General features: G+C 39.2%; 2 protein-coding genes and 1 long non-coding RNA gene across 17 annotated transcripts in view; 2 read left to right on the forward strand and 1 right to left on the reverse strand.

The window, feature by feature from the left end:
• The first annotated feature begins 813 nt into the window (after positions 1-813).
• LOC135345467 (uncharacterized) lies at positions 814-1,824 on the forward strand. The gene has a single exon (XM_064542890.1). The coding sequence runs from the start codon at positions 1,360-1,362 to the stop codon at positions 1,822-1,824; it is 465 nt and encodes a 154-aa protein (XP_064398960.1). The 5' UTR covers positions 814-1,359.
• Positions 1,825-10,407: 8,583 nt separating this feature from the next.
• Positions 10,408-15,480, forward strand: part of LOC135344762 (uncharacterized) — a 34,482-nt gene continuing 29,409 nt past the window's right edge. For all 11 annotated transcript variants that reach the window (XM_064542022.1, XM_064542021.1, XM_064542020.1 and 8 more), the window contains exon 1: positions 10,408-10,514. The gene's annotated coding sequence lies outside the window, so the exon portion shown is untranslated. The remainder of the gene's footprint in view (positions 10,515-15,480) is intronic.
• On the reverse strand, positions 11,047-14,123 carry LOC135344805 (uncharacterized). 5 transcript variants are annotated; one of them, XR_010397543.1, is made up of 7 exons: positions 13,731-14,123; positions 13,572-13,680; positions 13,247-13,325; positions 12,722-12,864; positions 11,917-11,979; positions 11,447-11,509; positions 11,047-11,388 (listed from the first exon to the last, which is right to left on the reverse strand). It is a non-coding gene; the product is annotated as an uncharacterized LOC135344805 (long non-coding RNA). The 5 variants fall into 5 exon arrangements; XR_010397541.1 differs by having other exon boundaries at positions 11,049-11,388; positions 11,917-12,864; XR_010397544.1 differs by lacking the exons at positions 11,917-11,979; positions 12,722-12,864.

The following is a 15,480-nucleotide window of genomic DNA, read 5'->3' on the forward strand; positions in this document are numbered from 1 at the left end:
GTCAGTAGTCTGTGAGATAAGTATACAATTCAATCACAGAATTAAATCAATGATACTGAAACAACTGCATGTTATTTAAATGGCCTGTAAGTACAACTATTCACCTATTGTGGTACTATACTAGACTGGATGCACTGTACTAAATCCTCCTCAGGAGAACCGGTAAGCTGTTAATGATTGATTTTGTTGTTCGATTTTGCGTAATATCAGACACAGCCATTTTAGCTCCTGATATTTAGTAGTAGTTATCATAATTTTTTTGCATACATATATATAGACTTATTTACATAACTTAATAGGATGGTGCAAAACACTGCTTGTTTCTTTAAAATCGAAGTGTCTGAACATCCATTGTGTCTGATTATTGATGCCTTACTCATGCATATTTAATGTCATGCATGCAACTTTAATAAATGCAATTTAGCTGGCGAATTTTAATGTCTGATTTTAGTTCGGCTATATGAAATCAGTATCTCATAACAATCATAATTAAAGCGTACAATTTTGTAGAATAACAATTTTCAATCTTGTAAATTAATTTTCATCAATGCCGTAGTCGCGGAAATGGCTGATGACAGCCAGTCATGTGATACTCCCCTATACACTGCTGCAAGATGTGGGGGTGTAGATGAGGTCAGAGAGCTGTTGAGGCAATATAAAGTGGACGCCAGAAACTCACACAACCAAACATCTCTTCATCTTGCATAGTGCATGCTAATGGTAATCTCGATACGGTTTGGACACTATATAGCCAATGAATTTGGTGCTGACATAGGAGCTATTGATAATGATGGTAATACACCATTGCTCTTTGCTGCTAAGAACAAACATGTACAAATAATTATCATGTTGCTTCTATTATCAATGTGTGGTAGACACCTCTTCAATGGGATAAGACTGCCATGTTCTTTTAGCTGTAGTCAGATTGATTCACATCATGTTAAAATCTTTGAGGATGTCTTGTTTGAGTATTACAATGATTCTGAAGCAGCGGAGAAAACTATGCTGATGATATCCTAATTCTTTCTTGATCGGTGTATCGATTTCAAACATTATACTGATGAAGACTTCTCTATATTGTTTGTAGCTGCATCACTTGGTCTCAAAGACTTGATTGGTAGGTTAGTCACAGAGAAGAAAGCAGACCTGAATATTAAGGGCTTCTGTGGCTTGTCTATTCTCCACTTTGCCTGCTTTGGAGGACATGTACTACTTGTGGAGAGTCTAATTATTTCAGAACATGTTATTGACCTTTCTGTGAAAGACAAATATGGGCACTCAGTTTTGCATTATGCTGCAATAAATATGCTGCAATAAATAAAGGTTCCATATACATGCACTGGTGGCTGTTTAAAGCTAATGGACAAACTGATCATGGAATATGACCTCAATCCCGCAGATTTAGATAACGATAGTAACACAGCTCTACATATTGCAGCCATGAAAGGACACGTAGAAACAGTGAGACACCTGATCAGTAAGCACAGTGCTGATATTTACACCACTAATAATAAGAAAAATACTCCATTGATGCTAGCTTTACTTAGTGGTCATGCCCATGTTTTGGATGCCTTAGTCAAAGAATTCAACAGCAGTTGTCATGTTCGAAATTACAGTGATCGTACTCTTCTTCACCAAGCATGTGATCGTGGCCATATAAAACTTATAGACAAACTGGTAATGGAATATGGCCTCAGTCCCAAAGATAGAAATTGTAAAGGATACACACCTCTACATATTGCAGCTTCGAAAGGACATGTTGAAACAGTGAAACACCTGATCAGAAATCACAAAATTGAAACCAATATCACTAGAAAACAATAAGAACTCTACCCCATTGTGTTTAGCAGCTAAAGGTGGGCACCAGGTTGTGCTTCATGCTCTGATTGAAGAGTTCCATTGCAGTCCACATATAAGAGGCTACAATGGTCGAACTCTGCTTCATTATGCTTGCAAATATGGCCATATATAGAAACATTAAACAATTTAGAATTAAAATATAAGGTGGATCCAATAATCAGAGACAACGATGGGAACACACCTCTTCATATTTTGTAACATACACAGTATACTGAAGAAGGGAAGCTCAGAACAGTGCTTTGCGAATACCAGTGCTGGACAGTGTTTAAAGTTAATAATGATGGCAACACACCTCTTCACACTGCAGCTAAATATGGGCAAGTTCATTGTGCACGCTTACTATTGCAGAAATGCAATGCTCCCCTTTTTGTGCGAAATAAGCATGAAGAGACCGCCCTTGATGGGGCTAAAGCTCAGAAAAGTCAGGAAATTCTTACCATTTTCAAAAATGATCGTTCTGAAATCCAGTCAATTTACCGGCAACTAGACAAACTTGCTAAAAAAGAGTTTGGTGGTGTAAAGAACCTCACCAGAATATTTGTTGTAGGTCATTCAGGTGCAGGGAAGTCCATGCACGCTTGTTGAAACTATTAAAAAAGAATGTTTCCTTAGCTACTTCAGCACATCAACTGTTGTCCCTCACACTGCAGGCATTGTTCCAAGTACTTATGACAGTAGTGATTATGGAAGAATGATACTCTATGATTTTGCTGGTGATTTCGAGTACTACTCCTCACACGCTGCAATCATGGAGTCAATCAACACATCGAAAGGAAGTAATATATATTTTATAATTTGTGATTGGAGTAAAGGCGAAGAAGCTGCTGTCACTAAATACAGCTACTGGCTTTCATTTCTATCATACAATATTAAACAATTCTCAAACACAATTATCCTACCAGTGGGAAGCCATGCTGATGTCATTAATGTAACGTCAATGGAACGAGTATTATATGTGCTTGACAGTGTATCTCAACAGTTTTGTAAGCAAGATTGATGATTTTTATATAGAACAAAGTATTGCTCTTGATTGTCGTAAACGAGAGGCTGTAGTGAATGACATAAAGAAACTTACAAAGCACTCGAGATTCTCGAAAAACGTATCCCCCATCGGACTATCTCCAGAGATGAGTGTTCTCTTGGGATTGTTGAAAAAAGACTTTGAACACATTCCTTGCAAAGTGAGCCTCCTCATCTCTAGATCTCGCATAGAAGATACTGGAATTCCGCTGCCACTAAATTCTTCATCACTATACACTCTCATAAGAGAGTTACATGATTTGGGTCTACTAATGGTGATAGAGAGAGAAGGGGACTCCATTGAGAATCACATAATCATTCTCAAGATTTCAATATTCACATCAGATGTGCACAAAAAACTCTTTTCAGAGTCTGCTAGAGCTGACCTCACCAAGCACGTTGATCAACTCAAGTTCAGCGTAGGCATTATTCCAGAATCACTGCTGGAGAAAGTGCAGCCAGAGTACATCACCAAGGAAAGTCTACTTAAGCTTCAGTACTGTCAAGAAATTGAGAATTTGTACGTGGAAGAGGACCACACTCTTTCTCAAGTAATTCCTGGAACGGTATCAACAGAAAGTGCCACTAAAGAGAAATCTCATCTATTTTTCCCTGCTCTATGTGATCTCAAGCTTGAGGACATTCAATGGCCAAAATCCGAAGGTGATAAGATTACTCTGGGATGGTATGCTAAATGTGATGATGACGGATTCGACTTCTTCCCAACACGATTTCTTCATATGCTTATCGTTCATCTCTCTATAGAAACTACACATTATGATTATAATAGTTCTTTGATCGCAAAGGTATATTATGCTACCAATCCTCGCTGTCATGTCTGGTCGACTGGTCTACATTGGCTTATGAAGAACGGAGTCGAGGTATTTGTCGATATGCCTAAAGATGCTAATAATAAAGAACTTATTGTACTAGCAAGGATTAAAGTTCAAAATCAAGTTAAATGTGCTAACACTCTGCGAGCAGTTATTCAGAAGATAGTCAATACAAAATTTGAATTCTGTGCTGGTATAGTGCCTACTGTTTATCTACTTGATCCGAACAACCTCAAGGATCGATGAATCTTTTACGAATGCTAGAACTGTACCGAAGTATTCTCTTAGAGATATTGAAAAAGCCCTAACAGAAGGCACTTTGCAAGTCACAGATAAAGAAGGAGAATGCTTCTCAACTCCAATAAAAGATTGGATCAGCCAAACAAGATTGGCTTCATCTTATTGGAGTAAGTCACATTCCCACACATCTAGCGTAATTATTACTATTATTTTATGCAGATTTTGTTTTTCCGATGGATACCTTCTTAGTTCACTCTGCTTTGGAAGGAGTAAATGGTGTTCAATGGAAACTGCTAGGACTAAATCTTTCGATCTCTTGGAATGACTTAGATACCATTGAAAATGAAGCATCTTTCCCTGGTGACATTGCTAAGAAAGAAGAAGTAATTTGACTGTGGATGTCACAAGAACCCACCTAGATAGTGTTGGCAGAGGCTCTCAGTCAACCTTCACATTGGATTGCCCCAGAAAGCACTGAATGAAATCTCACAAGAGCATAGTAAGTACCTCATATCATTATATCTACGTGTATAACATCATAGATTGTGTAGTTATAATTATTTATTATTATAATTATATAGACGTAACTCTACAAGAGAAAATCCTTGAAGGCAATTCATCTATCTGTCCTGATGAGGACTTTCTCCAATCGTTTGCTGCCCTCATTAGCTCTCGATGGCAGTGTCTCGCTTCTCCCCTCTCCCTCACTTCTGAAGACATTGTGAGCATCAAGAGAGAGACCAGAGGAGCAGAGCCGACCAGACAAGCACTCTTTATGCTGCAGAAGTGGGCGGCCAAGGAGACGGCAACTTATGGTCAGTTGAGAGAGAAACTCTCTATCTGTACACTCTCAGTGTTTATTATCTGAGAACAGTATATGTACCATAGCTACCACAAGAAAACATGAAGTATTCATTGTTCAAATGCGCAACGAATTTAAATACTGTTATATAGCTGTTTAATAATTTCTGCCATGCACTGCAAATGTATATTTGTGTCAATACCACCATACTCACTATATATATACACTTTCAATTTATGTCATGCAATACATCAAGTTATTCAAAAATATTATCAATTTTTTACCTTTACTATAGTCAATTCTTATAATATAGTGTTCATTAGTAATGTTATATACTTGTGCTTGGCTCAGTATTGATGTAGTCCTGGGCAAACGGCACTACTAGCCAATATAATCCAATGTGCGCACAAGTGAAGCTGTGTAACAACTGCATCTCCGAGTCACATCACTCCTTTTATAGGACACCTATAGTAGACAAATGCTTGTGGTGTGTTGCGCATGTACTGGATCGATGTCATGAAATACTTAATGCTGACCACAGTTAAATTTAACCATGTATTACTATATAAAAGTGATGTAACTTCAGCCTTACTGTGCCAATATAAACTGGTGGAGTGTTTAATATTGTTGGCATAAATAATCTTCTTACATTTTTTGCTGAAATTAGTGTGGGAAGTAAACTTTGCGCACAGAGACCAGTCACTTTAGGTATAGCTAGCAGGTTCCTATATGAAAACTGTGATTTGTGCATGATTCAAATGCAAAGAACACATCACCCTCGTTAAGGATGAAGATATCTTGGAGATGCAGCAAATCAGTCGATCACATCATTCAAACAACCTTGAAACAGTTGTGACTTGATTGTGTATTATTACTTTGACATCATGCAAGAGTGTGCCTTCACTTACTTCACAGTATACTAACACTTGCACTGCCATGCACGTAGCCTCGATCCCAGGCCGAGTTTTCGCTTTTATAACGGTTAGGCGAACAACTAGGCCGAGTTTTCGCTTTTATAACGGTTAGGCAAACAACTAGGCCTGGTACTAGTTGTCTGCGCATGTGTCAAATTTTCATTGTATTTGTGGTCGGCAAAAATATTTAATAAATCAATAATAGAAATTTGTACACAGAAAATGCACAGAGTGAGTACACAAAAGATGCACATAGGGAGCTGCTTCACAAGGGCCTGGGGAGTTGCCAGTTGTCCTGCAGCACGATTACAGTGACCCAGGGCAACTTCAAGATGATTGAATGCCTTCAAATTACGTTTCAAAACGATTTAGCAGGCTGCTGGACTTCTCTGATTCTAGGCCCAAACTCGTAACTCAGTTAAACTTTGCTTGAGAAAACGTAGATTCTCTTGATGCCTCTGAGCTACCCAGCAACGCTCGAACAAGCAGGTCATACTCCAGTCCTGTAAGTATAGGACAATATTAAAAGAAACCAAACACAGTTAAACCCTTACCTCAAACTGTCCAGTCTCGTCCGTTAGTACAGCCAAGAGGAACAATGTTGGGATAGCTGGATAGTAGCCATTGCTCCTGTACAGAGAAGTAGACGTTCTAAATATGTGTAGATCTAAATTTCTCGTATTAAACAGGTTATAGTGTCGTTGTCAACGAGCTGATGATGGCAGCACTAAGTTCTCTAGCTCACACTCTTCACTTGATCCACCATATTAATGATGATACTATAGTCTACCTAGATCTTACCAAACATGAACAAGACTTGATAGCATAGGGCCCACACAAAAATGTCTGACCTTAACAAGCTTGACAAAGTTTTATACCTCTTCCCTTGTTGTTCAGTCTTCAGAATAATGTTTTCTAAGCTTCAGAGAAGAGAGAAGCTTCAGCTAAGAGCCATTCCAATCGATTCCAATAATGATAAAACGGGAACTGACTTCTACAGGGGCGGATCCAGGATTTAAGAAAGGAGGGTTCTTTCTCGCGGACAAGAAATTCACCCGGCGCGCAGTGCCGAAATTTTTGAAGACCCGCCCCCTTTTGACGTGCCACGCCTACTAATTAATCACTTTCTACCTTCGAAAAATTTGTAACACAGGAGAGATGGTTTTGTGACTGGAGGAGAGATAGTACGTGTGGTGACCCCCAATGGAAAGACAGACGGTGATGGCTGGTGAAGAGGAGACTTGTAGAACTTAACCATCAATTATTAATGATTATAGCAATTATACATGTAAGTATGCAGTGTCATGCACTCTCCCTTACCTGAAACTTTCCTCTTCTTAAACCAATGATTCATGGCTAGATATAATAATTTATCACTTGACCACGGTGCAAATCAATTGGCTGCAGTAGCCAGCCCCACCCTCTACTTGTTATGCAGAGAGAACCAGCCCCACCCTTTTATTATGCAGAGAGAACCAGCCCCACCCTCTACTTGTTATGCAGAGAGAACCAGCCCCACCCTTTTATTATGCAGAGAGAACCAGCCCCACCCTTTTATTATACGGAGAGAACTTTGTACGACTTTGTCAGTACAGTTAGCTAGACTTAGTAATGTCAAGACTAGCTGGAAGGGTAGTTCGTACGAACCCAACGAACTACCTCTGGATCCGCCCCTGTTCTAGTACACGATAGTACACAAATATAAATGTCACGAAAGTGAACGAGAATATCCATTCGTCAGAATCTGACGAACGACTGACGCATGCGCAGACAACTAGTACCAGGCCTAGTTGTTCGCCTAACCGTTATAAAAGCGAAAACTCGGCCTGGGATCGAGGCTACCATGCACACAGCAACCAACAGAAAATTAACACTCATGCATGCATGCAATACAAGTAAGTTCCTCATTACCCTTTCGTTGGTATCATGAATGCTGTCAAACTGATGAACCAGATTCAGTTAGCTTAGGGCCTTTAAGCTTATCGGTACACATCTATATAATTATATAGGTCACACGCACCAGTCTTCCGTGAAAAGAAGTGAGAAGCCGCCACATAACGAAAAGTTTCCTGCATAATTACAATCACACGTGTATGCCAGCTAAAATTATGATAACTGAACCTCATTCTATGGGTTAGTCAGCACCTTCATTTCTTTGTGACATATGGAAAAAGAATCCCAAAGTGCTGGCAACATACAGAACTGCATATTGCACTAGATCATTACGTATATTTGCATAACGATGTTATTATATCATTATTTCAGTGGCGGATCCAGAGGAGGGTCCATGGGGTCCCTTGACCCCCCCTTTTGAAGTTAACTTTAGAAGGCTTAATTAATGACACCAGCTAGCTATTTATCAGTTTTTTTTGTAGCTATTTTAATTTGATTCAATGATTGTACCTGTTGTTTTGATGTATCAACTGCCAAAAGAGTGTTCAGGTTAGCCTAGGCTAGCTAGTTGACTGTTTGTGGCAGCTAGCTAGCTCTACGCAAGTCTATTATGGGACTTCCCCTGGCTGAGTATGGGATTTCCCTAGTCCACGTATTTTTTTATTTTTTTTTTTTAAATGGAACCAAGGTGTCATTATACAAAAACAAGTGAAAGTAAAAAGAAGTAAAAGAGGTTATTATACAAAAACAAGTGAAAGTAAAAAAGAGGTTAAAAAAAACATTTGGCCGGAAGTGGGCGTAACTCCCAAAATTTCATGCTGCGCGCGACTTTTCACTACCCACGCTGTGCGCTCGTTAGTTTGGGACCCCCCTTTCATTTTTCCTGGATCCGCCACTATTATTATACGATTATATCAGTTCAAGTCAGCAAGCAATGTTTTATGTCAGTTGTGTGCTGGTTTATGTCTATACGGCTTAATTTTGTATAATTAGAATAATCAGAGAACAATTAAGCACGTTTTTCAAAAATAGAATAATAGATGAAATTTATGGGCCTGATTTGAGCCATGACAACTTTTATTCAGGAGTTGCTTGTACTCGAGTCACGGTTTGGCTCTTCATACTACAATCCCAACCACAGCTCGATAGGCTGGTCTGTGTATACAGTGTTGACAAGCTGGTCGTAATGACTTGATGAAATGACGTTCTCCAAGCGGTGCATTTGTAAATTGTGTGGGTGGATGTAGATGCCAAGCGTGATATTATGTAATCCTTTTGAGCCTTCTGGCCGTCTCTGGTGGCATCCTTCCTTCTGCATGCTTTCGCTTTGCTGACTTTTTCGTAAAGGGTGCATTCCCTAAGAACCTCACTTCTGCAGCGTCCTCCAATTCTTGTCACGTTTCGAGGTTTGCCATTGCAAGGTCTGTGACATTTGCATGCATCAGGCCAAGAAGATGGTCCAGTGTGTGAGCCTGTCTTTAATATCAATGATTTGCAAATCGAAAATGTGGTCGAAACGATTGAGGTACCGTGGAAGGGGATGTTGACAAAGGAGACTTTGTAAGTCGGATTGAAGCAGTGAGACGACACCTGATCATAATTAGTAAGCACAGTACTGATAATTATTGATTGTACTATTTATAGGGACAACTCCACTCTATTGATAACAGCCGTGCTGAATGCATGGTCATGTACGCATTTAGAAGATGCGTTAATCAAATACTTGCAGCCATCTTATACTGGAGGATACAATAGTTCACATGCATACTGCAATGGTCAACAATAGGAGTGCACCGTGCAAAATTGTAAAATGAGTGCTTTGCTACTATATTGTTTCAAGTTAGTGCATGTAGTGCTCTAATGTAATGCTTTTTGGAGCAGATTATAGGAACATACTGCAAGCTACAGTGGAACCCCTCTATAACGGACACCTTTGGGGAACAATGTTTTGGCCTTTATACAGAGGTGGCCTTTGTTGAGAGGTTGTTTGGTTCATTTGGGACCTAGGCGCCTCGCCGTTATATAGCAGCTGGCCTTTATTCGGAGGTGGTTGTTAACAGAGGTTCCACTGTAATTGATAGTAATCCCTTAGCCTCGACTCCAGCCCATTGACTTTCTCAGCGGCCTGGAATCGAGGCTAGTAATCCCTATGCACTGGTGCCTGGCCGTTATAATTATAGCAGCTGGCCTTTATTCGGAGGTGGTCGTCAACTACCATAACATATTCTATATTGTTTGTCACAATACTTAACATGATTGTACCAAGGACGCCCTTGATTGCACTATACAACTCTTGACATTGTAAACTGGTTCTCACTCAACACATGTATATAAATACCTGTATGGCTTTTTGAAGCCATAGGAGCAGTATCCCCTCATTTTGGATGAGGAAAACTTGAAGAGAGATACAGGTACAGCAAATCAGTGTGTGCAATTGATGAAACCATATAGCGTTCCTTCACTTTCATCACAGTATAGGCCTAATTAAACTGCACCAAGCAAGGAGGAATGCTCACTGCCTCTGCATGTTTCTTTGTGTAAATGCTGTCAAATTAATCAGCCAGATTGATGATTTAGGCCCTTTGCTAGATCTAACCAGCTATCTGTGAAACACGCGCCAATCTAGTCTTCCTGACATGTGAAAAGAAGTGACGAGCTGACACTTAACGAAAAGATTCTTATATAGACACACGTCATGTATAGACACACGTACGCCAGCTAAATTGTTATCAATAATTTTTATGATGCTGGAACACTGAATTGTGTGTGACTTGACACATTCATTTTAATTTACCACAACTTCTATTTCCTCTGACATTTTAACTTCCTGTTTGACATGTGCAATAAAATCTCTATACTTGATTTGAAGAAGCCTTGAAATTAAACAAGTAACCAAGCAGACTGCACCAGTTGGCCCATCACAAGACTAGAGACAAAAAGTGGTTTTCTAAGGTAAAAACTCACTTTTGTGAATTCTAATCTGTTATGAATAGCTCTCTTTTACGTGTTGTTTGTACCACTCTTATGCACAGTACCTAACATAACATAAGTGTCTGCATGCAGAAACCTGCTCCCAGTCCTTTAATTAATAGCTCATCTTACTAATAATTATAGCTAGTGTTTAGAATTCGTATTGATTGTATAGAGGTTATTCTGCATACCGTATAATTATTGGTGTACTATAGGACTCAGTGAACCCCGGATCCTGGGCCCTAGGATCCAGTGACTCTTAAGATTTAATTAGTGACCCCCATAAACACTGCATAAATTTTACAAAACACTCAGTGACCGGGGGTCACTGGATCCTCCGATACTGCATGGGTTTTGAATAAGTTCAAGGAGGCTCTTTTGGTTGCAAATTTCGAGTCATTGCAAACGAATGACACGCAAAGAGTAAGCGCATGCAATTTCGCTAGAAACGCAGTATATAGGCCTTGTATACCTTCATTTGTAAGGGATTACTCAAACCAGTATGGAGTAACACAATAGTACACTGTAAAAACAAGTGGGTTGTTTCAACACTGACACGCGTGTCATTTGATTGTCCCTCCAAATGACATGCTACACGTGTGTCAAATTGAAGGTGTGTCGATTTGACCCACTTCTAGCGGGTCATTTTGACACGTGTTATTAATCATTCCAATTAACGCCATTTCAATCTCATAAAACAATAAACAATAACAAAAATAATGACGAGTCTATATAGCATAATTATAGTAACTGAAAATGAAACAGAAGTGTTCAGAAGTGTTTGCAAAACTTGCGTGCATGCATCCAGTTAATTATGAGTCTTTACTACAGAGTCCTTTGAACTTGTACTTCATAGCTAAAATAATGGTGAAAAAATATTATAAGTTGTGAATGCATTGTATGAAATTACATACCTATTTCGGACCAGTATTAAGATTCAGACAGCTAGTTCACTTGGAGTGGTTAGGAAGGCCTACCTGCAAAAGAGCTACAATAATAGTACTCAAATTTGTGTAAATGCCTTGACAACGGCTAGAAAAAAGAATCAGATCGCAAAAATTAGTGTTAGAGCAGTTTGAGGATAGTTAAGAGGGCCTACACACATAAATGAAAGGTGTCAATTTAGCATGCAAACGCGTGTCAAACTGCTTTCCCAAAAATTAACACACTAACACGGGTGTCAAATTAATATATATCATTTTTACTGTGTCAAAACCGGCACATGTGCTAAATTCTAATGTGCTGAAACATCTGTGCTGATTGTATTGTGCTAAATTAATTTCAAACATTAAAAACAACAATACATCAATTCAGTATTAAAATTGTATCTAAACAAACGATAAGGATATACAAAAGTGAAAGGTTTCTTTTAACATAGTTAAACATAGCAAGTCTGCACTCAGATCACTGCAATTGCAAGATACTGCCTTTGACTTCTCAGCATCACCTGCATGCGCGAAGTAGAAAAATATGTCACATAAAAGCCAGTAGAATTATAACCAAGTATAAGAATAATTAAGTGCGTATAGATTAGGTACATAACATCAATCATAGCATGAACAAAGTATGCATTGCGATGAAACTTATAATTATTATGGGGCGAAATAAGAAAAGTATTTGCTGTGATCCATGACAAATGCCAGTGCATGAAAAAGTACATGAGCCGAAAGCAAAGAATTCTAGCTACAGAAAGAGTCATATAACACAGGTAAGACCAAGAGGAAGAGTACGCAACACCGTACGCAACACCAATAATCTGTACACAGGAGGCAAACTCACTATTGCATGTAACCACAGTCACTTGAGATACAACAATAACAATAACAATGCTGATAAGGAAAAGCAATGAATAAAATTAGTGGACACCTTGTACAATACAATAGCTGTGCAATTACATTGTACAGATGCTCCCCTGTGTACTGTATGACACCTGGTACAATACAATAGCTGTGCAATTACATTGTACAGATGCTCCCTTGTGTACTGTACGACACCTGGTACAATACAATAGCTGTGCAATTACATTGTACAGATGCTCCCCTGTGTACTGTATGACACCTGGTACAATACAATAGCTGTGCAATTACATTGTACAGATGCTCCCTTGTGTACTGTACGACACCTGGTACTATACAATAGCTGTGCAATTACATTGTACAGCATTGTTCAGCATGTTGAGGGAAACTTACCTAGTTCCACAGTTTTTTCAAACAGCTCTCAAACCATGTCTAAACTCAACTTCTTTTCTTCTTTGCAAGAACAGCAAAAAAAAATCTTTGTTGCTATGCAGCTGCAGGTGCACATCTGTTGTACTGCATGCCCTTATTTGGTACTGAAAACAGCACACTGTGCTGAATTAGCATGTGTACCTGTTTCAGCACACCCATTTTATTTATATTTTTTTTATACCAATTTATACCAATTTAGCACAGTCTATTTAGCACATTAATCGAACATCAAAATCACAAGCCATGAAAAAGCACACCAATACAACACGTAGGAGGCTGTGCTATGCCTACAAAACAGCACATGTAGTGTGCTGAATCACTGTTTAGCACACACGCGGTGCTAATATAGCACACGCTCAGGGTCTAAAACAGCACACCTCTTTTCTCTGTGTACATGTAGAATAATAGCATACAAATCCAATGTTTGTGTGTGTTGTGGCAAAAAATGTGGTAAAACCGTTGTATGTAAATTGATAGGAAACGTACCTCAAATGTGTGCCCTGACAGGGACTAGTATTAAGATTCAGACAGCTAGCTTACTTGGAGGGTGGTTAGGAAGGCCTACCTGCAGAATAATAACTATGCTGATGAGCTACAATAATAGTTTTTTTATTTATTAGTACTGTACTCAAATTTGTGTAAATGCCTTGACAACGGCTAGTAAAAAGAATCAGACTGCACAAATAAATGTTAGGGCAGTTTGAGGATGGTTAAGAGGGCCTACATGTAGAATAATAGCATACAAATCCAATGTGTGTATGTGTTGTGGCAAAAAATCTTGTATATATAGCTATAACAATAGGAAACGTACCTTTGAGCCCCTCTGTTTCGTACACTATCACAATCGAAGGAGTCTGCCATTGTTGAGAAAGGAGAATTACTGACTCATAAGCCAAAAAAACAAGTAGAGTCTATCAATTCTGCAATAATTACATATTAATAGTCTTTTTAATAGAGAATATAAACCTACCACTGAAAAACTGGGTAGTTTCAGAGTTGAGGGTGGTTCCAGCAGTTCAATTCTTTGAAGTGAACAGTTGTCTCGACTGTACTGTACTATACTTGGTTGAACTAACTAGCAAGCACTAGCTACCATTTAAACAGTCTCACTCGTTGCTATGTCACATTTGTTGCCAGGGACATATGAAGTATGATTTTTACAAGTGATTATGTTATCACTTGTAACAATCATGTTTATATGTAATGTACATAAGAAACGACACATGTGTAATGGGTCGTTTTCATTCAGTGGGCCAAAATGACATACTTTTAGCTGTGATAAACTTTTCTAGAGCACACTTTAAGCAGTTTGGCACATGTGTAACACGCTACACGCGTGCTATAATGGCACATCTCTTTTTACAGTGTAAAATGTCTTTATATTGTCTGCATGCATGTGTACATGTGTTGCGTGTAGTACAATTGCATTGTGTGCTGCATGTGTGTTGTGTGTAATGGCATTGTATAGCACAGTGACTCAGTGGCAGTAACTCAGTGGTAGATCCAGGAAAAATGAAAGAGGGATTCCAAACCAGGGCCGTAGATAGCTTAGGTGTGCAGGGGTGGTAAAATAACAGCTGAAAATTTTTTACTAAAAAAAAGGTCAACTGTTATTTCATATCCTCTGAGTATGGCAACTTGCTGTGGCACCAACTTAGACCAACTAAAACAAGGTAGCTTGAGCTAGAAAGGTACTCCAGCTTCCAGAGGCGCAGTGGAGCTCAGAATTTTACCTAAAAAACAGGTCATCACTCGTTCTCAACAGTCAGCATGCGCATCAGATAGCCCTGCCCACATCTCAATTTCATTACATCATTCTAATCGATAAAAGCATGTGCAGTATTTGGCAGATCTAGAATGCCAGGGGGGCAACTGCCCCCCTGCCCCCCGCTGTCTACGGCCCTGCAAATTAACGAGCGCACAGTGCGAATAATTTTGGGGTTACGCCCACTTCTGGTCACACGTTGTGCAGTAAGATTAAGGAAAATCCCATTCTCAGCCTGGGAAAGTCGCATAATAGACTTGCGTAGAGCTAACTAGCTGCCACGAACAGTCAACTAGCTATAGCCTATAGGCTAACCATTGACTTTGAACACTCCTTTGGCAGTTGATACATCAAAACAACAGGTACAGGTTACAATGAAAGCACCGCGGGTGCTGATGCCTCGGTGGAGATGCCAAAGCTACATAACATAAAGCCAAGCTACTAATACTTTTATACACGTACGTGATGAACATTATTTTTTATCATGCAAACTAAGAGTGGGTAATGATCGACCATGATTGTTGTTAAAAACGATCGATAAAAAGTTCAAGTCTAAAATTAATGGATGCCATCAGCAGAGCCTTGCAGCTCTATTCTCACTCTTGCAGCTACCAATAGGATACAATAGCTAGCGTTCTAGTGCAGAGCTAACTAGTAAGTAGAGTAGCAACACTCGGTAAACAAGTTTGGCTGTGTGCTCTTCTGAAAAGGTCTGAAAGGCTACAATGGCATTCCAAGTAAGCAAAACTAGGCATAACTCGAGAACGAAGCTTTATTTTGCAAATCCACGAATGAAAACATTACTAGAAGCCTATAGAAACTCTTACTTGCACTTCATTTATCCTTGAGCATCTGTAGCAGTCTACACACACATGCAGACACACACACACACACACAAACACACTACCGTATACCTCGCTTGCGCTTGCGCACCGAGGCATAATCATTGATACAA

This window comes from Halichondria panicea, chromosome 12, assembly GCF_963675165.1.
Source record: "Halichondria panicea chromosome 12, odHalPani1.1, whole genome shotgun sequence".
Classification (NCBI taxonomy): domain Eukaryota; kingdom Metazoa; phylum Porifera; class Demospongiae; order Suberitida; family Halichondriidae; genus Halichondria; species Halichondria panicea.

Excerpts from the sequence above, each read along its gene's own strand:
- LOC135345467 (XM_064542890.1), top strand. The coding sequence starts at position 1,360 with ATGGACAAACTGATCATGGAATATGACCTCAATCCCGCAGATTTAGAT.